We start from the raw sequence: 23202 nt of genomic DNA, 5'->3' as shown, positions 1-23202 counted from the left end.
GTTTTAATAAGTAATATTTTAAATTGTTGAATACAATGTAAATTAAATGACTATCTATGAATCCCCCAAATAATGGTGAAATGTTACAATAATGAATATAATATGCAGAATATATAATTCACATGATATTATGTTCTTAATCCTAACTCCATAACTGTTATTTAAATATCGTAAAATCTGGTCTTAAAGTGATTTTTTAGTGATCTAACTTGTAATTGGTAGCTCACAACCAAAATGAAGGATGTCAACAAAAGGCAAGGAAATTTTTTAAAAATGAATGGATTGTTTTAATAATTATTTTTCTAAAACTAGCAGCAATACTGTAAAGCCACTAACTTGCACAAACTTTTTATAATACTTTTAATTGTTTGTAAAGTCACTAGAAGAGAATGCACACGTTTATTCATGTATATTATTAGAACTTGCAATGGAAGTTTTCATGGCCACATTTTAGTGAGGAACATGGAAAATTTCATAACTTGTCCAGCATCTAGTAGGTAACATGTGATGGAAGTAGTATTCAGACCCACACTTGCTGCATTTCAAAGCTTATGGTTTCCCATTCTAAACCAAATGACAAAGATTTAGCTTGCTCCAGTACATACAGTTATACTGCCCTTCGGTCAGGACTGGCTTCATGGGCTTGAGAACTATGTAGTAATACAGAGCCCGGTACTGGGTTTAATGTGCAGCTACTGCCATCTTGAAATTTTACTTGTGTTTGAACAAGTGACACTGCATTTTTAGTTTGCACTGGGAAAACTTTAGATATTTCTGGAAAATATCTCATCAGCTCTTTTAACAGTCATCATGTATAAAGATATGATAAAACCTATCCTATAAACAAGATTATTTTGGACAATTCTGAGACTGCTCCATTTCTTATCATTAGAAAAACAACTTCACCTTTCAGATATCCATTGTCTCTTTCCTAGGAGAATGGTATTCATTGACCATGAATGTGCTATGCTCACTTGTTGCTGAGGAGCTCTTCAACAATGGTAATGTTTCTGGAGTTCTCCAAAGGAAGATATCCCACTGGGAATGAATGCCCCTTCATTTGACTTGAGCACACCTTTTAAAAGCAAACAATAGGACTTGGAGCAAAAGTAACTTCCTCTGGTTTACAGAAGGGATACTTTGACCCTTCTTTATATTTTTTTTGGTTACTTAAATTTTAATTTATTTTTTATTATCATTATTATTTTTTAAATTTACATCCAAGTTACTTAATACATAGTGTAATAATGATTTCAGGAGTAGAATTTAGTGACTCATCTCTTACATATAACACCCAGTGGTCATACCAAGTGTCCTCCTTAAGGCCCCTTGCCCATTTAGCCCATCCCCCCCACAAAACCCCTCCAGCAACCCTCAGTTTGTTCTCTGTATTTAAGAGTTTCTTATGGTTTGTCTCTCTCCCTGTTTTTGTATTGTTTTTGCTTCCCTTCCTTTATGTTCATTTGTTTTGTATCTTAAATTCCACATATGAGTGAAGTCATATGATATTTGTCTTTCTCTGATTTTGATTAACATAATACACTCTAGTTCCATCCACATTGTTGCAAGCGTCAAGATCTCATTCTTTTTGATTGCCGAGTAATATTCCATTATATAATTTTATGCATGCATGCGTGTGTGTGTGTGATAGTACTGCGATAAACATTGGGTGCATGTGCCCCTTTGAAACAGCACTCCTGTATCCCTTGGAGAAATACATAGTAGTACAGTTTCTGGGTCATAGGGTCGTTCTATTTTTAATTTTTTTTAATGTTTATTTATTTTTGAGAGAGAGAGTCAGAGCACGAGCGGCAGAGGGGCAGAGAGAGAGAGAGGGAAACACAGAATCCGAAGCAGGCTCTAGGCTCCGAGCCATCAGCACAGAGCCCAATGTGGGGCTCGAGCTCACAAATCGTGAGATCATGACCTGAGCCGAAGTCTGATGCTCAACCTACTGAGCCACCCAGGCACCCTTCTATTTTTAATTTTCTAAGGAACCTCCATACTGTTTTCCAGAGTGGCTGCACCAGTTTGCATTCCCACCAGCAGTGCAAAAGGGTTGCTCTTTCTCCACATCCTTGCCAACATCTGTTGTTGCCTGCGGTGTTAATTTTAGCCATTCTGACTGGTGTGAGGTGGTATCTCATTGTGGTCTTGATTTCTATTTCCCTGATGATGAGTGATGTTGAGCATTTTTTCATGTGACTGTTAGCCATCTGGTTGTCTTCTTTGGAAAGGTGTCTGTTCATGTCTTTTGCCCATTTCTTCACTGGATTATTTGTTTTTTGGGGGTTGAGTTTGATAACTTCTTTATAGATTTTGGATACTAACCCTTTATCTGATGTGTCATTTGCAAATATGTTTTCACATTCCATCAGTTGCCTTTTAGTTTTGCTAATCATTTCCTTTGCTGTGCAGAAGCTTTTTATCTTGATGAGGTCCTATGAGTTCTTTTTTGCTTTTGTTTCCCTTACCTCTGGAGACATGTCACCAAAGCTGGAGGCATCACAATTCTGGACTTCAAGCTGTATTACAGAACCAGAAAAGACCCATAATAGCCAATGTAATGTGAAAAAGAACGGTAAAGCTAGAGGCATCATAATTCTGGACTTTAAGCTGTATAACAAAGCTGTAATCAAGATAGTATGGTATTGGCACAAAAACAGACACAAAGATCAGTGGAACAGACAGAGAACCCAGAAACAGGCCCACAAATGTATGGCCAACTAATCTTCAACAAAGTAGGAAAGAGTATCCAATGGAAAAAAGTCTCTTTAGCAATCGGTGCTGGGAAAACTGGACAGTGACATGCAGGAGAATGAAACTGGACCACTTACTCATTCCATGCACAAAAATAAATTCAAAATGGATGAAAGACCTAAATGTAAGATAGGAAGCCATCAAAATCCTAGAGGAGAAAACAGGCAACAACCTCTTTGATCTCAGTCGCAGCAACTTCTTACTTTGACACTTTTTAAAATTCATCTTCAAAATAGTTAATTTGTTGATGGGGAGAAGTGTGGGAGAGAAAAAGAGAGACAGACAATAACACTATCAATAGACTTTGTCTCCCACCTAGAAAGAATGTATTGGTCTCACATTGTGTTCCTATAGCACTTTTTATAAATCTCATTAATTGCCCTTATCACCTGTTAGTGTTGTTATTAGTTTAGATGTGTTTGTTCCTTGCTAGGTTCTTGAAGTAGTGGAATACATTGTTGTTCATTTTTTTATTTTTTGGGCCCCTAAAATTTAGTCAAATTTTGATGGAATGTTTGATGAAATGAAATGCCAGATTTCCCTTGTACTCATATTTTGGTAAGTATACATCTCAATCACAATTATGCATTTTTCAGTTGAGTTATGTGAAAACTTCCCCAAACTAACACTTAATGAATCCCCCAAATGGATGCATAAGTGCTTCATTACCTAAAAGCAATGTTTCCAATTAGTTTCCACCTCTGGATTTTATTTTCCCACTGTGATTTAGCTAATGTTTTAGCTAAAGAGAAAGCCAGCCACTGATTAAACTAGTGTCTTAGCATAAAACAAAATGAACCATTATTAACATAAATCTTTCTCCAATAGCATTTGACAAAATCCACTGCTAATTATTTAGCCAGCTACAGATGTCCTTGTCAGGTAGTAGGATCATAAAGATTCGTTTTGCTTTTTTCTTCATTTGATTTTCTTTTTCCTGGAATATGTCAATATGTCATTTACATACTAATTGCGCTTCTCTTGAAAGACACAGTGCAACTGATAATATGGTCTTCACAGAAAAGGGCAATTTTTTTTACATTAAGAAAAAGAAAAAAATATATGTATTTCAGGAGTCATAAGACCAAACTATTCAAAACCTTGTGACCAGTAAAAAAAATTTTAAAGCAGACTTGGAAATACCAATATTGCACCAATTATCGAGTATAAAGCATGACAGAACAATTCTGAATTTTTTTTTTTTTTTTAGGTCAGAGCAGTGGAATGCTGGAGCCAGCTTGCACAGGCTAACAAGAACGAAGTATGAACTTGTCTTCCCAACTGTTCGTTCAGTGACATCACATGATAGATTGAAATCAGCTGTCATGGGACTTTGTTCACCAAGGTAATCATCAACCGCTATAAACCAAGGCCTTTTATCTCCCTGGAAAGCTAATGATTGGACATTTACCAGCAGACCACTGGGTAAGATTTCGCTTGATTTCACAACAAGAAAATTACAAGAAGATAAAATTACAGACTAAAATCACTTATGAACATAAATGTAAATATCTTTAACAGAATATCAAATAATTAACCCAGCAAAAACAAACAAAACATTATGATTGATATCATCCCACATCAATGTGGTTCACCAGCCTATCAGAATAAGGAGAAAAACCATATTACTTTATCATCAGATGCATAAACGTCATATAATTAAATTTAAGTTGGTAAAAATCTCAGCAATTTAAGAATAGAGTCAAACTTTCTCAATCTGACTGAAAGTATTTACCAAAACCCTAAAGCTAACAACACATATGAGTGAAATATGAAAAAAAATCTCACCTTAAAGAAAGTTGGGAACAAAGCAAAGGTATCTACTGCCAATCCTTTTTTTTTTTTTCAATTTACTTAATTATTTTAAGAAAGAGAGAGAATGTGAGCTGGGAGGAACAGAGAGAGGGAGAGAGAGAGATTCCCAGCAGGCTCTGTGCTGTCAGTGCAGAGCCTGAGGCAGGGCTCAAACTTATGAACCATGAGATCATGACCTGAGCTGAAACCAAGAGTTAGATGCTTAACTGACTGAGCTACCCAGGCGCCCCAGCTGCCAATACTTTTATTCACTATAATATTGGAGAGACCCTATCCGATTAAAAAAAAGCAAGGGGAAAAAAGCAAATCCATAAAGACTGGGAATTATAAAGTATAATTATTTTTATCTGCCAACAACAATTGTGTGTACAAAAAACTCAAAAGACTTTACAAAGAAACTACTAGAACTAATAAGTAAATTTAGCAAGGTGATAGTATACAAATCAATATGCACAAAATGAATTGTATTTCCATATACTAGAAACAAAAAAATAGAAAATAGAATTTAAAAGATGTCATGTACAAAAGCACCAAAACATCAAATATCTAGTAAAACATGGTCATGAAAAATGTGTAAAAGCTCTCTACTCTGGTAACTATAAAACCTAGATGACAGAAATTAAAGACATAAAAGATATACCATGTTCTCAGATTGGACATTTCAATATTGTTAAAATATCATTTCTCCACAAACTGATTTGTAGATTCAATGAAATTCCAAACAAAAACCCCAGCAAGTTTTCCTTTACTTGTTTTTGTCGAAAATGTAGAGTAGCCAGAAACCTCTACGTGTTTTAGCTGTGTTTGGCTTTAGTGACTTTTCACATGCTGTTCACTAATTTTTTAGTGAAAGTTAATTTTTAAAAATTCTCCACATATACCCAAATTTCCTGCTATGTGACAGCTAGATAGTCCAAAAGAGAACCTGCAATGTAAACTTGAGGAACATCAGTGCATAAGGAATGGCACAGGAGGAAATCTAATAGACTGGGAATGAGTGAGAAGTGGGGAATCAACCCCAGGGATTGGGTTGTCGGGAAAATAATGAAAGGGAAGAGTTCAGAAGTTAACACCAAATGCCCAGAGAAATCAAGTAAGGTAAGATCTAAAAGGATCTCTTGTTGAAGATAAGAGAATGGTGGAAATGCAGAAGAAATCACAGTGACTGGGTGGTAAAAGGAGGTGAGTAAGTGGAGAAAGAAAGTAGGGAATAGTCAAGCTTATAAGTGAAAAAACAACAAAAATTTTAGAGGTAGATATGCAATTGAGAGGAATTGGAAGAAAGTAAGAAAATTCTATTGAAGTACTGATAAGAAAAATATTTTGGAGAGTAGTTCCTAAAGTTGGCTGCACATGAGGCTCACCTGGAGAGCTTTTGAAAATTCCTGTGTGTATTTAAGTGCAGAAGGTATACAGGAAATCTCTATGCTGTGAACCTAAAACTGCTCTTAAAACTAGTCTATTTAAAAAGAAATCCAGTGCCCAGGCTGTATCTTAGAGGAATGAAATCAATCACTGGAGATAGGACCAAAGCACCGATAGCTTTTTTTTTTTTTAAGCTTCCATGTGATTCCAATGTGTAGATAAGTCTGAGAACCACTGCACTATTCTAATGCTTCTCATACTTGTGACAAAATTACCTGAGAATTTGTCAAAACAGAGAGGTCTAGGGTGGGGCCTATGAGTTTGCCTTTTCTAAAAGCTCTCAGATTGTGTTGAGGTTCATGACTCATAAACCACACTTCCGGGAACATTCTCCTCCAGGGAGAGAGATTGAAGATAGAGAGAAAGGAGTAATTGAGTGGGCAAGATGCTTTGGCGGGGGAGGTGCAGGAGAAGCATATACATCACCAGTGGCTTGGTTGCTTTTCGGATGGGAAGAAAGGCAGGTGCGTGTGACAAGGAGAAAAAAAAGGAAGTATGAGTGTGAATTCAAATAAATTTGTTGGTGGATTAGCAGAAAGTTAAGGAAGTTCTGCTTTCATGACTCCAAGCATTTTAGGCTAGTACAGGGGGTATAGAATGGTCAGATGTATCTAACACATGCATAATCATGAAATGATCATTTATAACAATTACTCAAGTGGCGTCAAAATTAAATTCCAGACGACATCCAGGTTACATTGATGTATGTAATCAGGACACATTAGCCCAAGAAAGTGTGTGCAGCTGTAACCATATTGACTCTAGCATTTGTTTTCTCACAATAAAAACCAAGAAAGCAGTGCTGTACTACCAGTATTCCCAATATCTGCCCAAAAGCAAAGATGACTCTGTTGCTTAGAAAAAGGACAGTCATTCAATAGATTTTTTGGGTGTAAATGTATGGAATCCATGCTAGACCAAACTAACCCAAACCCAAAACTTTTCTAGTCATCCAGTAGTTTGAACACTAATTGTCCATAATTATCCTACAGGATTTGTTTGTGGAACAGATGCCAGCTGATCCAATCGCATTGCTAGTTGCACCGGGAATGATGGTTTTACAGGATGGTTGTGGAACAGTTCTGAGCACACAGTCCTTCAAGAATAGAAAGGGCCAGGGGCGCCTGGGTGGCTCAGTCGGTTGAGCGTCCGACTTTGGCTCAGGTCATGATCTCGCGGTCTGTGAGTTTGAGCCCCGCATTGGGCTCTGTGCTGACAGCTCAGAGCCTGGAGCCTGCTTTGGATTTGGTGTCTCCCTCTCTCTCTGCATCCCCCCCGCTTATGCGCGCTCTCTCTCTCTCTCTCTCTGTCAAAAATAAATAAACATTTAAAAAAATTAAAAAAAAAAAAGAATAGAAAGGGCCAGCAAGGTTGACATCTCACACGCACTTTCAAGGGCAATAAATACTGAAGTTTGTGGTAGAGATGGGAAAGTTCTCAATGACAGTTCTTGTCAGTTGACAAAAATGTTATGGTTTTATTCCATCGATGATGCATCCTGCAGTATGTACCAGAAGATACCACGATGTTTAACCAAACAACTATGATGTTTAGAGATAGGGCCATTTGGATGACTCTGGTGGTCCTCTAAATTTTTAATAGGCCTTTATGATCTGATCAATTTTGTCCCTTCAGCAGCTCACAGAATTCTAGCTGAAATCTGGTAATGTATTCCAGTGCAAAGGTTCTCAAAGTGTGTCCTCATTAGCAATAGCAGTAGTGTCACCTGGGAACTTGTTAGAAATGCAAATTATTACCAAGACTTATGGAATCAGATACTTTGGGGTTAGGGTACAGCGATCTGAATTTTAATAACCCCTCCAGATGATTTTGATGCATGCTAAAGTCTGAGGACCACTATTTTAGTGAATGACCAGAAGTTAATAACCAGGAGCCCTGGGGTTTTCCAAAAATGTCAGCACTCACCTGTCAGTGAACTATTTTGGTGGAGGACTTGGAAAACACTTTCTAGCATAATCTACTTTTCTCAGGGAATGATAGGGTGTCATAGCCACCTACATAGTTGCTGACACTAACAGGTAATATATTTTTATAATCTTTTATAACGTCTTATTTTGGAGCACATTTTAAAATTCCAGTCGCCTTGTTCTAAAATTCTATTGGATTGGTTCTGTCAGGCAATTAAAAATCCCATTTGCTCCCTATCAGATGTACTCCCTGGCAGATAATTGTGTGAGCATATGTGAGTCCCATATTTTCACATATTCAATATTTTTTTCAATAAATAAATTTTTTTCAATAAATAAATTTATTCAATACATAAATTCACTAAATTTCAATAAATAAATTTATTCAATAAATTAAAAAATTGAAAAAAAATGAGGCACCCCATTAATGCTGCTTCTTGGCCGTTTCACATTCAGAAAACAAATACACAACAAACTCACTCCAGTTTATGTAGTTGTTATCTTCAATAACTGATAGAAATCAGGTACTCTTGGGGCGCCTGGGTGGCTCAGTCGGTTGAGTGTCCGACTTCGGCTCAGGTCATGATCTCACAGCTCGTGAGTTCGAGTCCTGTGTCGGACTCTGTGCTGACAGCTCGGAGCCTGGAGCCTGCTTCAGATTCTGTGTCTCCCTCCTCTCTCTCTGTCCCTAACCCACTCGCATTCTGTCTCTGTCTCTCCCCAAAATAAAAATAAACATTAAAGAAAGAAGAAATCAGGTACTCTTTAACGTGTTAATAACAACGACAGCTATACTTAATGCAAATACCCACTGGCCTCAATAGCTTCGTCCGTGCTATTAGCAGGGCTTCGCTACTCCCCCAGCCACTCCTCATGTCATCATGTCATACCAGACACTATACTCTAGAGGTACTCCTTGTGTTTTCTTTTTTTTTTTTTTTTTAATTTTTTTTTTCAACGTTTATTTATTTTTGGGACAGAGAGAGACAGAGCATGAACGGGGGAGGGGCAGAGAGAGAGGGAGACACAGAATCGGAAACAGGCTCCAGGCTCCGAGCCATCAGCCTAGAGCTTGACGCGGGGCTCGAACTCACGGACCGCGAGATCGTGACCTGGCTGAAGTCGGCCGCTTAACCGACTGCGCCACCCAGGCGCCCCAACTCCTTGTGTTTTCAAAAGGCAGTCTGTGCCTGGTAGTTCCCCCACTGCATGCTGTTCTCTGGTTCCTGTGCTCTCGCTTCCATTTATCCGTCTCTAAAATCATCTGAAAAAACCTCAACTACTCCATAACATGTTACGAGAGTGTCAGTGTTCATACCAAGGACACTGGGTGTAGGTGCTATCAAAGCTTCCAATCCTCAGGGTGTTAGAAGAGCATCACATCATCGATAAAAGTAGGTGTAAACTTTGTCCCGGAAACTATTTCACCTGTGTCAGAATGCCTACATGGTCTCTTCTTGATCAGCTTTACCAGATTCTGGCCCCCAGTGCCAAAATCAGAAAGGATGGGATGGGAAAGAGATGCCAAAGCTCATACATCTCTCTCCTTCTCCTGTAACTCTTTTATTGCCTGAGATGTATTTGAGAAGTTGTGAGCTGAAGACAGATTTATTTTTTCTAGCATATCCTACATAAATAGTTTAGAATCTTGTACTGGAATGTGAGCATTGAAATCTTAATGTTTTTTGCTTAGTCTTCGGATGCCTGACCAAGGCAAAAGCAGATATATTCAATTTTAGCATTCTCTTAACAACTTCAGACAAAACTCCTTTCTCCTCTAAAAAACTGTTTATATCTCTATAAATTGAGGCAAACAAACAAGATACCAGTTTGTGAATAGTGTGTTAGTATTTCTTCATGTTTTGTTGTGGATATGTGGGTATCTGAACTATCAACATTCAGTTAAATGTGGCTCTAATAACACTGTCTAACATATACTAAGCATTCAGTATCTATGAGGCATTGTGCTAAAAATTACCTAATTTTGGGGTGCCTGGGTGGCTCAGTTGATTAAGCATCTGACTTTGGCTCAGGTCATGGTCTCGTGGTGCGTGGGTTTGAGTCCCGCATCTGGCTCTGTGCTGACAGCTCAGAGCCTGGAGCCTGGTTCAGATTCTGTGTCTCCCTCTCTGCCCCTTCCCCACTCATGCTTTGTGTCTCTGTCTCTCTCTCTCTCTGTCTCTCTCTCTCTCTCTTTCTCTGAAAAAATAAACATTTAAAAAATTATCTAATTTTATGTTCCAAACAATGCTGTAAGTACTTTTCCACATAGAAAGTTTAGACGGGCTGAGTACCTTGCCCCACTGATGCCAAATGCTGATCCAATCAGACCTAGATGAAGAGGGAAAACTGGATGGGTCTTCCAGATGTTGCAGGCAGATAAGTTCACAGAAGAATTGTGAATGAGACAGATAATGTGGAAATGAAATTGCTGCACAATATTTTGGAGTAAAAAAATCATGTTATTTTTCTTCTTTAAATTAATTTGCTTCCAAGTTTTTCTCACCAAGAGAATTCAGTCTTATGTATTTTTTCCCTGAGGGCGTGTGGGCTATCCTCCCCCTAAAAGGTCTTTGTGAAGACTCCCAGGGAATGTAACAAAGAGAAACTTGGGAAAAAGTTCATAGGCCAAGATCCTGTAGTCCTCTATAAAGGAGGAAAATATGATGTTCTATATGTGAATCTCCCAGGCCACAGCACCAAATAAACATTTTAGACGTACGTGTGGGTCCATTTACCTCAGAAGTGGAGTGCATGACTATTAGATGAGCCACTTTTGACTCCTTCACATTTTTTATTTCATCTTTCTAGAATGATCTAGGTAACATCTATTCGAAGCATGAGCTTTTGCAAACAAAAACTGCTCTTCTGCAGACAGAGATCCCTACCACCTGGACAGGATTTATCCAGAGCATGAAATGGCAAGCCCTAGTGACAAGGGCTGTCCTATCCGGACGCTTTTTGTAAGGAAAAGTAACCTTCATGTGGAAATAGTCAAGCCTCATTTTATTAGATTTCACTGAGTCTCTATCCCTTTTGGTTCCCTTCAGAAAGTATCTGTGTAGTTCTGATGTAGGGTGACCTGTTCTTTGGAACTTACTCTTCATCGAAACCAACCATATCTAAGAGGCATTATAAATAATTATTAGTTAATTACACAGTGAGGTAGAATTGAAAAATAAAATCACATAAGAAAAACTGTTTCGTAGGTAACACTGTCTCAGTTTATTTGGGCTATTATCAAAGAACAGCATAGACTAAGTAGCTTATGAACAACAGAGATGTATTTCTCACTGTTCTCAAGGCTGGGAAGTCCAAGGTCCAATTACTGGCAGATTAAGTGTCTGGTAAGGGTCCACTTCCTGATTCATAGTTGGCTGTTTTCTTGCTATATATTTATTTTATTTTATTTTATTTATTTTTAAAAAAAAATTTTTTTTTTCAACGTTTATTTATTTTTGGGACAGAGAGAGACAGAGCATGAACGGGGGAGGGGCAGAGAGAGAGGGAGACACAGAATCGGAAACAGGCTCCAGGCTCCGAGCCATCAGCCCAGAGCCTGACGCGGGGCTCGAACTCACGGACTGCGAGATCGTGACCTGGCTGAAGTCGGACACTTAACCGACTGCGCCACCCAGGCGCCCCTATTTTATTTTATTTTATTATTATTTTTTTAATATACGAAATTTATTGTCAAATTGGTTTCCATGCAACACCCAGTGCTCATCCCAAAAGATGCCCTCTTCAATGCCCATCGCCTACCCTCCCCACCTTCCCACCCTCCCACCCCCCATCAACCCTCAGTTTGTTCTCAGTTAGCATCACACTCTCCAGTTCCATCCACGTTGCTACAAAGGGCCATATTTCATTCTTTCTCATTGCTACGTAGTACTCCATTGTGTATATAAACCACAATTTCTTTATCCATTCATCAGTTGATGGACATTTAGGCTTTTCCCACAATTTGGCTATTGTTGAGAGTGCTGCTATAAACATTGGAGTACAAGTGCCCCTATGCATCAATACTCCTGTATCCCTTGGGTAAATTCCTAGCAGTGCTACTGCTGGGTCATAGGGTAGGTCTATTTTTAATTCTTTGAGGAACCTCCACACTGTTTTCCAGAGTGGCTGCACCAGTTTGCATTCCCACCAACAGTGCAAGAGGGTTCCCGTTTCTCCACATCCTCTCCAGCATCTTTAGTGTCCTGATTTGTTCATTTTGGCCACTCTGACTGGCGTGAGGTGGTATCTGAGTGTGGTTTTGGTTTGTATTTCCCTGATGAGGAGCAACGTTGAGCATCTTTTCATGTGCCTGTTGGCCATCTGGATGTCTTCTTTAGAGAAGTGTCTATTCATGTTTTCTGCCCATTTCTTCACTGGATTATTTGTTTTTTGGGTGTGGAGTTTGGTGACTTGCTATATTTTTATATGGTGAAAGCACAGGGGAGTTCTCTGGTGCTTCTTGTAAAAGGGCACCATTGTCATGAGGGCTCCACTCTCATGACCTAGCCATATCCCAAAGGCCATTATCAAATACAATCACACTGGGGATTTCAACATATGCATTTTGGGGAATGCAAACATTCAGTCTATAACAAACATAAATCAAGAAACATCACCTGTTCTGTTAATTGTGATATTATACAATGTCACAATAATATATTGTGCTGCAAATAAGTAACATTTTGCAGTGACTCCCATAAAGAAATTGAGTCTGTTTTTCCATTCCTTGAATCTGGACTTGGCTGTGTGACCTGCTTTGTCCAATGGGACATTAGTAAGCAAAACTGAAGCAGAGGCTTGAAATGAGTTTGAACATTGAGCTTGCGTTCCTGATGCCTTTGTAACAGAGTTAGTCATCATGTGTAGAAGCTTTGGCTAGCCTCCTAGATGATGTAAAATATGAGGCTTGGTTCTCCTATTGTCTCGGACAACATATGAATGAGGCCACCTGGGATGAGACCGTCCCCAAGCAATCTGTTAACTGACTATACACGCAAGAGTGAACAAGGTCTTGACCTGGAGAACTGTACAGCAGAATCCTGGGCTAAATAAAATGATCACTTCAAGTTCCTAAATTGTGGTGTGGTTTATTATGCAGAAGAAATTTATACAAATAATTATAGTAAAATAAAACTTTATTTAAATATTCTCAGTGAAAGTTGTTTAATTTTGCTGAAAGCTGGCAAAACTTATGGCCAGTGTTCAAAGTACATGTAGTCCTAGAATAAAATGAAAAAGGAATGTAATTAGGTTGGTTTTTAAGGTGCAGGCCTTAGACATGAGAGTGACTTTAGGGTCTTGTGTTATAATGTGATTATAAAACCTATTAAAGGAGAATTCTGAGAATCAGACCTATAAGAAAGCAACTTCTAAGGGAATAAGAATGAATATTTGTCTACTCTCAAACACACCAAAATAATAAATTTGAATATAAAGGCCCTTAGAGAACAGCAACTAATTCTACTTCATTTTTTGTATATTTTTTTTATCATGTATACTTAATATAAAAAAGTGTAGGAATAGAGAAGGGAAAAAGTTGTATTTCCAATCCCTGCAAAACTACCACTAATATTTTGATTCAAATTCTTTCCAGACATGCACAATTGGTTATATTAATATGCTTATAACCTATTATTTTTACTGCATAATATATTCTGAGTATTCATGCCATTAAAGTTCATTTATTGAACATTTAGTTTGAGTCTTTAACGTTCTGTTTTAGAGATGTCTCATAATGTGTTTTTAATAAATCTCATACTGTATATTTTAGGTTGTTTTAGCTTTTTAATTTATTAGAGTGATGTTTGCTACATAGAGTATACATTGCTATTTATTAGAGTACACATAATTATTTTTCTGCATTTGTATTAGTTTTTTAGAAGAGAGTAAAGCATACCAAATATATGAACATTAAAAATTTTAATGGATGTTTTCAGTTTGTTCCCCAAAATTGTACCTGTAGCTCATGACTGCCTGATTTCCTAAACTTTCATCAGCATTGAGACTTTGTTGTTAGAAAAAATGAAAAGGGGTATTTCATTGTTTTCTTTTTTTGCTTCTCTTCATATGTTTTTGAAAACATTTTCTTATGATTATTGGTTATTTGTATTCTCTGTTTAATGGTTGTATGAATTATTTTTTATATTCCTTTTCCATTTCTGTTGGGAATTTGATATTTTTTTCTCATTTAAATAAAATTTATATTAATATAAGGATATTATTTATTCCTTGGTCATATTTGAAGCACATAATGCCTTTATCGTTTGCTATTAAATATTTAATATTATAATTCGTTTTAAGGTACAGAAGTTGAAGGTATTGTAATTTAGTAGTTTGTTACTTTGTGATTTATTTACTTTAAAAATTCTTTCCATCTAGAGACCAGGGGTGGGTGCTGTTTGTTCGTTTATCTTTGGTCAATAATTCACCATCTCCTTCCTTATGTTTGGTTTGGGTTTGTTCTGTTCTTTTACAAACCTTTTAGAGATGAAAGTTAGCTCATTAATTTTCCACGTTTCTTCTTTTCTTCAGCAAGTATTTACTGTTATACATTGCTCTTTAACTTTACTTGCATCCCAAAAGATTTGGTGTGTAATTGAACAGGGGAGGGGCAGAGAGAGAGGGAGACATAGAATCCAAAACAGGCTCCAGGCTCTGAGCTGTCAGCACAGAGCCCGACGCGGGGCTCGAACTCGCGGACAGTGAGATCATGCCCTGAGCCGAAAAGTCGGAGGCTCAACCGACGGAGCCACCCAGGCGCCCCAATCAATTTCTAATTTAATGTTATTTGCTGTGACACCAAGGTCCAAGTGATACCAGTTCCCTGAAATTTGTTGAGACTTACTTCTTGGCCCATTATGAGAATAATTCTTGTAAAAACCTTTTTTTGAGAACAACTTATATTATCTACTTGTTTAACACAAAGTTCTACACGCATCCATTAAATCAACCTTACTTTTTTTGGTTCACATTTTAAATAATTTTACTATATTTCTGTCTCCTACACCAAGTAAAAATCGAAAGGGGTGCATAAATTTCCCACTATGATGAACTTGCCATTCTCTGACAATATAACATTTTTCTCAGTGTTAAACATTGATAAACATTGTATAACACTGATCTTAGGGGCACAAAGTCAAGAATTATTATATTTCTTTTGAATGGAATTTTTATTATAATGTGGTTACCTTCTCAATCTCTGTCCCTAATGTTTTTTCTGTCTTAAAATAAATTTTTTTGGTATTAGCTTTACTAGCTTTTGTGGTTAGTATTTTTCTGTTATACATTTACCCATATTTTCTTTCTTTACATTTTTTTTCATTAATTTAGATTTGTCACCTATTAAGAACGTGGGGATAATTTAAAAATCTAATTTAGGGGCACCTGGGTGGCTCAGTCAGTAGGGCATCTGACTTCAGCTCAGGTCATGATCTCGTGGTGGTGGGTTCAAGCCCCACATCAGGATCTCTGCTGACAGCTCAGAGCCTGGAGCCTGCTTCAGATTCTGTGTCTCCCTCTCTCTCTGCCCCTCCCCCACTCATGCCCACTCTCTCTCTTTCTCTCAAAAAGTGCATAAATAGTAAAAAAAAATGTTAAAAATCTAACCTAACAATTTCTATTTTTTAACTTGCAAGTTTTTCCCATTTACATTTATTGTGAATATTGTAAACAAAATTGTATAGAACATATTTAATTGATATCTTGATATAACTGAATAATTATTTTCTACCATTTCAATTTTCTATTTCTTTTTGCCCCAACTTTCTCCATGCTTTTCTCTCCTTTTTCCCCCACTGTGGGTTTTGTTTGTTTGGTGATTTATTTGCTTTCTCGTATTTTATTCCCACTTTTCCTCTATACTAGTTTCAAATTTCCAGTCTTTTTGTTATTTTACTCTTTACCCATGACATTTTAACATGCACATTTAACTTATCTCCTGAACAATACAAAGACCTTAGAACATTTTAATTCTAATAACTTCTCATAACTCATATATTTTTATTAGCTAGTATTTTTGTTTTGTTTTTTTTGACCTCACAAATTAGATATTTGCTATTATTTTATTTTTAAAAACATGTTTACATTAACAAATGTGGCTAGCATTTTATTTGCTCATGAATGTTATTGAACCTCAGATGATCGTTTTCAGAGCATGCTCCTTCCTGAAGTTTTGTATACACTTTACAATAATCTACGTGTTGTAAAAATCTGGATTTCTTGATATGCAAATTTATTTATTTTACTTTCATCTTTAAGATATAGTCTTGGGGCGCCTGGGTGGCGCAGTCGGTTAAGCGGCCGACTCCAGCCAGGTCACGATCTCGCGGTCCGGGAGTTCGAGCCCCGCGTCGGGCTCTGGGCTGATGGCTCAGAGCCTGGAGCCTGTTTCCGATTCTGTGTCTCCCTCTCTCTCTGCCCCTCCCCCGTTCATGCTCTGTCTCTCTCTGTACCAAAAATAAATAAAAACGTTGAAAAAAAAAAAATTTTTTTTAAAAAAATTAAAAAAAAAAAAAGATATAGTCTTGAAGAAAATAGAATGTGAGAGTTAAGATTTTTTTAAAATATTTATTTAGAGAGAGAGAGAGGGAGGGAGCACGAGTGGGGGAGGGGCAGAGAGAGGGAGACACAGAATCAGAAGCAGGCTCCAGGCTCTGAACTGCCAGCACAGAGCCCGATGCAGGGCTCAAACCCACAAACTGCAAGATCGTGACCTGAGCCAAAGTCGGACCTTAACCACTGAGCCACCCAGGCGTCCCAAGATTGTTTTTTAATCAGTACCTTGAAGATATCATTCTACGGTCTTCTGGCTTCCACTGTTTCTGTTGAGAAGTCAGTTGTCAGTCTCATTGCTTGCAGGTGATTTGTCTTTCCTTTGTGGTTACTTATTTTTCTTTGCTATTCTGCTTCACTCTTAACATCTATATTTAGATGTTAATTTTAAATTATATTACTTAGGATATTTGTCCTTTATGTATCACTGAGTTCATATTTCTTGGTTCTGAAATTTTTTTTAGGAGTTACCTGTTCTCCTATCTTATTTGGAACTCTTGATTTTCATGTTGATTTGTCTCTCTCTACTACGTTATGAATCATTTTTTCTACTGCATTTCTTTGTTCCCTTTTTCTTCAGTTATATTCAATCTACCACTTAATCTGTTTTTTTTCTGTTTCTCCAAATTTTTAATACTATTTATGAGGCATTGTGTGACCCAGACCTGCATATGTCTCTTGCCATTTTTTCATTTCATAATATTTAGAGAATGAAGGTAATTTCTTATGTTCATTTGGCTCCAAAGACCCTAATATAATCAAGAGCAATATTTTCCTTCTTAAAATGTCTACATATCTATAGTTTCCAAATTAACAGTGATTACAAAAAGAAACTTACAACATTTTTAAATTGTAGGAAATAACAGTAAGTTACAATGAACAAGCCATTTTGTTCCTATGTTTAGCAATTTAGTCTCATTTTTCATCAAGGATTTCAACTTCAGTGATCATGTTTACAGGACACTCTAGTTTTTACATCCTTTGAAATGTGAAAACTAAATCCATGTTATGATTTTGGGGACTTAAAACTAGACAAAAAAATGCAATTTGCAGTCAATCTAGATTTGAGCAAAAATATTAGCAAAGGTGTAATGGTAATCTCAGAAAATATGATTTTAAGCTAAATAAAATAAAAATAGCCTCACAATGAGGAAACTTGCTCCAAGCATCAGTGCTTTTATCTTAACATCAAGATCCAATGGAAACTGGATTCCAAATTTATCAGCATTGGTGAATAGTTCCCTCATAAATCCAGCCCATTTTTTTGAAATTTTGCCAAGAACTATTTCTTCATCCAGAGACAATAACTAAAAGAAAAAAAAATATATATATGTATATATATAATCTTAGATGAAAGATCTGAAATAAAAATAGGTATTTCTATCTCGATTTTAGTAATTAAATATAACCATATGAGTTATAATCATGTTGGTCGTTTCCTGCAATAAATAGAATGTGCAATATGACACATAATAACTTGGAAAAACACCTACAGACAATATCTATCTAAAAGAAGATGTTCAAAGTATTGTACACAACTGATTATACAGTCCACCCTTGAATAACACAGGGGTTAGAGGTGCTAAGACCCCTGGGCAGTTGAAAATCTGTGTATAACAACGGATCCCCCAAAACCTTAACCACTAATAGCCTACTATTGACAAGAAGTCATACTGATAACAAAATTAATATATATCTTATGTTATATGTATTATATACTGTATTCTTACAATAAAATAAGCTAGAAAAAAGAAAATGTTATTAAGAAAATCATAAGGAAGAGAAAATATCCTTACGCTACTGTACATATATTTATTGGCAAAAATCTGCATATAAGTGGACCTGTGCATTTTAAACCTGTGTTGTTCAAAGGTCAGCTGTATATGATACATATGGTATTTTATATGTGATAACTTTATATTACATATAAATTATATCGATATATATGCTTAATAAATATAATTGCTTAAATTTGACTTGAGAATCAATTTACCTTTAAATGAAAACCACTAGTTTTTCATCTGTTTTACACAGTTAGCTCTTTATTGAGATCTTAATTTTCTGAATCCCTCTACCCTTTCTCATCCCCTTTTCTCCCTACTTATCTAAATTCCCTAGAGCATCACTTCTCATACCAACTAATATTTATTTCTCAATATAAGAGATATTCATATAAGATAATATTTATATAAGAAAATAAATTTATCTGTGATAACTCCTACTACTTGTCTGGTAATGAATGCCATGGAGGAAAAGGTAGGCTGATGTAATGGAATACAGTTGGGAGATAATAGGCAGGCTTAAAGAATTAAGGGGGGGTGATTTTACAGGAAGCCTCTTAGGCAAAGCACCATTTAAGTTGAGACTTAGAGGATCAATAGGAATTAGTGATCAGGGTAGTAGTGAGAGAGTCAGCAACATGTGAAAAGGCCCTGAGCTGAGAGGGGCAGGAGCAAAGTGAAGAATGGGGCTAGTTGCAGAAAATGAGAAAAGAGAAGTATGCAGAGATAGATCATACATAGCCTTGTAAGTAACGTTAAGGAATTTGGGAAAAGAAAGATATAGAAGAGTTTTGTGTAATCTTGTCAAAATTTCTCCAGTGTTTTTGTAACTAACTGGCAATGCCACTCTCCCTCATCCTTAGCCTAATATCTTATATTTTACATTGCAAAGAAAATGGAAACTACTTGACAGGAACTTACTAATTCCTAGAACGTCATCTTCTCTAATAACATGAATAGTCAATTAACACATATTTTGTATGTAATATATATCATATACTGTATTTTTTATTTTAAAAAGAGATAGTGTGCACATGTGGGGGAGTAGAGCAGAGAGAAAGATAATTTTTTTTTAATATTTATTTTTGAGACAGAGAGAGAGACAGAAACAGAGTGCTAGTGGGGGAGGGGCAGAGAGAGAGGGAGACACAGAATCTGAAGCAGGCTCCAGGCTCTGAGCCATCAGCACAGAGTCTGATGCAGGGCTCGAACCCACAAACTGTGAGATCATGACCTGGACCAAAGTCGGATGCTCAACTGACTGAGCCACCCAAATGCCCCAAGGGAAAGGGAATCTTAAGCAGCCTCCATGCTCAGTGAGGAGCCTGATGTGGGGTACAATCCCATGACACTGGGATCATGACTTCAGCCAAAATCATGAGCCAGACATTCAACTGACTGAGCCGCGCAGGTGCCCCTCCTATATATATTTTTACAACAAAGTAAGGTAAAGAAAAGAATATGTTTTTAAGAAAATCATAAGGAAAATACATTTACATTAATATATATGTGTGTGTGTGTGTATATATATATATATATATATATATATATATATATATATGGAGAGAGAGAGAGAGAGGGAGAAATATCTACATACAAATGGACACAGACAGTATTGTATCTATACCAACACTCCCTACTTCCTTCCTGTTATGGTGAATATGATGAATAAGCTATTTCTGCTCCCATTTGAGGCTTATTCCCTATATGTGCATTAGGTCCCATACCAAGTAAGAGCAGAATTCATCAAATATTTAACATCTGCTGTTTCTCCACACTTTCCCTCCCATTTGGAGCCTTTCCTTTAAAATCAAAACATGCTGAGGATATACCTTTCAAAAATACCTTCCTATCCACCTTGTGCCCCATTCAGCCAGGAATAGGATTAGGGTAAAGCAGTGAGATAAGTCACACAAGTGCATAGTTAGTTTCTGTCTTAAATTTTTGTTTATAAATTTGTTCATAATGGATATGCATTATGATTTTAATTTTAAAAAAGATTGATTTTAAAAAAGATTATATTCAAGTTATCATTTGCCTGAATTATTCAGTTTTTTGGTGCTTTCTTAAATTTTGTACCCAAGATGAATGGCTTACTTCCCTTACCGTAGTCCCTGGTCCTGTAACTCATTACTCCTTTATCTCTTTCCTACTCTTCATAACCAAAAGTATTGAAAGGGCTGCCCACAACATGACTTTTTCACAGAATTGTACTTCCCTTTCTTGCTCATTCTTAGAGTTTACCCAAAGAGTGCCAGCTATAAAATCACTTTGTTTCACGCTTAGAAGAAAGAGGAAGTATTTTATACAAAACCTTAGAGAAGGCTCCGAAGATATCTGAATAAAGTAGGATTTATTATATCGTGTAAGATATAAAACAACACACGGAAAGCATTTTATTTTTTTATGTCATTAATAATGAACCACTGTAGCTTTGGCTTCTAGGATTTTATGCATAGGCCACTCTGTTCCATTGGTTTTCAACTTGAAATACAAAAAAGTAGAATCCTGTGTGTTCATTTTATTCATTTTTGAAACTAACCATGTTATTGTCATAATTCATTTGTTTAATATGTTTTACTTAATCAGTACATGCAGGTGCCAATCAGATCAGTAATTACTAAACTGAATTAACATAATTCTAGAGAAGGAAAAAAAAAACAGAGACATGATTTCAGATTAAAAAAACATGTCCTTAATAGAAGACTGAATACTTTTTTCCAATCAAATATTTTATCAAACCAACAGTATTCTTAGGAATATTGCTTAGGAATGTTGCTTAGGAAACCAGATTTAACTAAGTGTAGTTAGCCGGTTGCTTAGTTTTGTTAACTATATTTAGTATTTTTAGTAGTTAACCTCCCAAATTATTATCTGAATGTTGGCCATAATCTGAGAAATGTATCAGTAAACACATAAAAATTTAACAAAATTGTATCATAAGAGTTTCAGAATTTTATAAAAATTAACATGAATATTTATATAACATTTATATATAACTTATTTATTATATTATTATATTATTTAAAATTTATAATTAATGCCCAATTTATGTCATTGTTCATTGCAATAAAGCTTAATTTTCTCTTTCACTACTCCTTGGAATATTAAATACCATACTTGTTGTTTAATAACTACATACTTGAAATACAGCTTAAAAAGATGCCCTATGGGCACCTGGGTGGCTCAGTCGGTTGAGCATCTGACTTTGGCTCAGGTTGTGATCTCACAGTCCATGAGTTCAAGTCCCGCGTTGGGCTCTGTGCTGACAGCTCAGAGCCTGGAGCCTGCTTCAGATTCTGTGTCTCCCTCTCTCTCTGCCCTTCCCCTGCTTGAACTGTCTCTCTCTTTCTCTCTCTCTCTCTGTATCTCTCAAAAGTGAATAAATGTTAAAAAAAATTAAAAGAAAACTAAAAAAAAGATGGCTTATAATCACAAGCGTGTAAGCCTCAATGAAGCAAGGAAACTATGCATTAGAAACTCAATTTAAAAAATAGTCAAATAGTTATAACATCATAACATTTTTATCTTATTTTAATCAGATTTATTAATATATTGGAAAATAGTCAAACAACTAATTTGAACATGATTATCTTAAAATACTCACATTAAAATCTACATCCGTGAGACAGCTGGAAAGCATACATGGCCCTCTAATTTTCATTACATCCTCCTTATTCTCATTTTTTATTTTAAACTTTGGCAAAAATGGGTGAAAGTATTGATACACATATCCAATTTTTTCACCAGGAGGAGCTTCAACTTTTAGCTACAAAAGATTGAGAAATGTAGTATTGGTCAAATGAGATTTATTTTGATTTATAAGCAGCAAATTAGTTATATGCTACCTATTAGTGTTTTGTATATGTGAACAGAACTTTCTGTGTTTAAAGCATGCCCTATGTTTGGGAATGGACATGGAAGTGAAAAAAAAATAGGATGTAGATATTGAACCTCCCAAATTGAGACCTGGTGCTGCTGTTCATTTACTACATGAAATGTGGACATGTCCCTAAACTCTCTGTAACTCATTTTCCACTTGCAAAAGGGGGATAATAACATTTTTTAGGTGTTTATGAAGATCACTTTTTAAATTGCCATGCTCATGAGACATATCTTAAACCCCAGTCACACCGACAACTGTTCTATTACCAATATGTGAAGGACTTTTGTCCCTCTATGCAAATGTAAATTTGAATTCACTAAAGCACTTTAAGTTGATTGTGATTTAACGCCCAGTTCAGGGCGCCTGGGTGGCTCAGTTGTTTAAGCACCTTAGGTCGTGATCTCATGGTTGGTGAGTTCCAGCCCTGCGTTGAGTTCTGTGCTGACAGCTCAGAGCCTGGAGCCTGTTTCAGATTCTGTGTCTCCCTCTCTCTCTCTCTGCTCCTCCCCCTCTCATGCTCTGTCTGTCTCTCTCTCAAAAAATAAATAAACATTAAAAAAATTTTTTAAAGTAAAGCCCAGTTCAGAGATTGGTTGTATAAATTATCGTGTACCATCTACACGATGGGTTATTATCCAAGCATTTTTAAGTGTGGAGGAAGCTCTATACATACTAATCTTCAAGTTACATTGTTTTGTGTTAAAAAATTAGAGAAGAATTTTGCCAATTTTGTTAAATTGCCAATTTTGTTAAAAAGACACATGCATGGCATACATATGTGCATATTACACAAATATTCATAGAATAATGCTGGTAGAATAGTTAAACTTGTAATACTAGTTCTTTCTGAAGAAGAATACAGGTGGCCTAAGAAACGAGATTTTGAAAAAAAAAAACAAAAAACGAGAGTTTGAGAGGCATTGTTTCTCTGGAATATAATTTTTTCTCTTTCTCTCTCTCTCTTTTTTTTCTTCCTTCCTTCCTTCCTTCTTCCTCCCTCCCTTCCTTCCTCCCTCCCTTCCTTCCTTCCTTCCTTCCTTCCTTCCTTCCTTCC

At 36.4% G+C, this 23202-nt stretch overlaps 1 protein-coding gene across 2 annotated transcripts in view; it reads right to left on the bottom strand.

Annotated features, from left to right (window-relative positions):
* Positions 1–13048: 13048 nt before the first annotated feature.
* LOC123576170 (phospholipid scramblase 1-like) overlaps positions 13049–23202 on the bottom strand; it is a 32355-nt gene continuing 22201 nt past the window's right edge. The window contains exons 5-6 of one of the 2 annotated variants that reach the window (XM_045437122.1): positions 17627–17788; positions 13049–13150 (exon numbers count right to left, since the gene is read on the bottom strand). In XM_045437122.1, the coding sequence (XP_045293078.1) occupies positions 13121–13150; positions 17627–17788 (192 nt within the window). In that variant the 3' untranslated portion in view covers positions 13049–13120. The remainder of the gene's footprint in view (positions 13151–17626; positions 17789–23202) is intronic. The other variant, XM_045437123.1, reaches the window with a different exon arrangement.

The sequence above is a fragment of the Leopardus geoffroyi genome, chromosome C2, assembly GCF_018350155.1.
Source record: "Leopardus geoffroyi isolate Oge1 chromosome C2, O.geoffroyi_Oge1_pat1.0, whole genome shotgun sequence".
NCBI classification, from domain to species: domain Eukaryota; kingdom Metazoa; phylum Chordata; class Mammalia; order Carnivora; family Felidae; genus Leopardus; species Leopardus geoffroyi.
The sequence above is the reverse complement of the archived record's forward strand: the minus strand, read 5'-3'. Positions and strand labels throughout refer to the sequence as shown.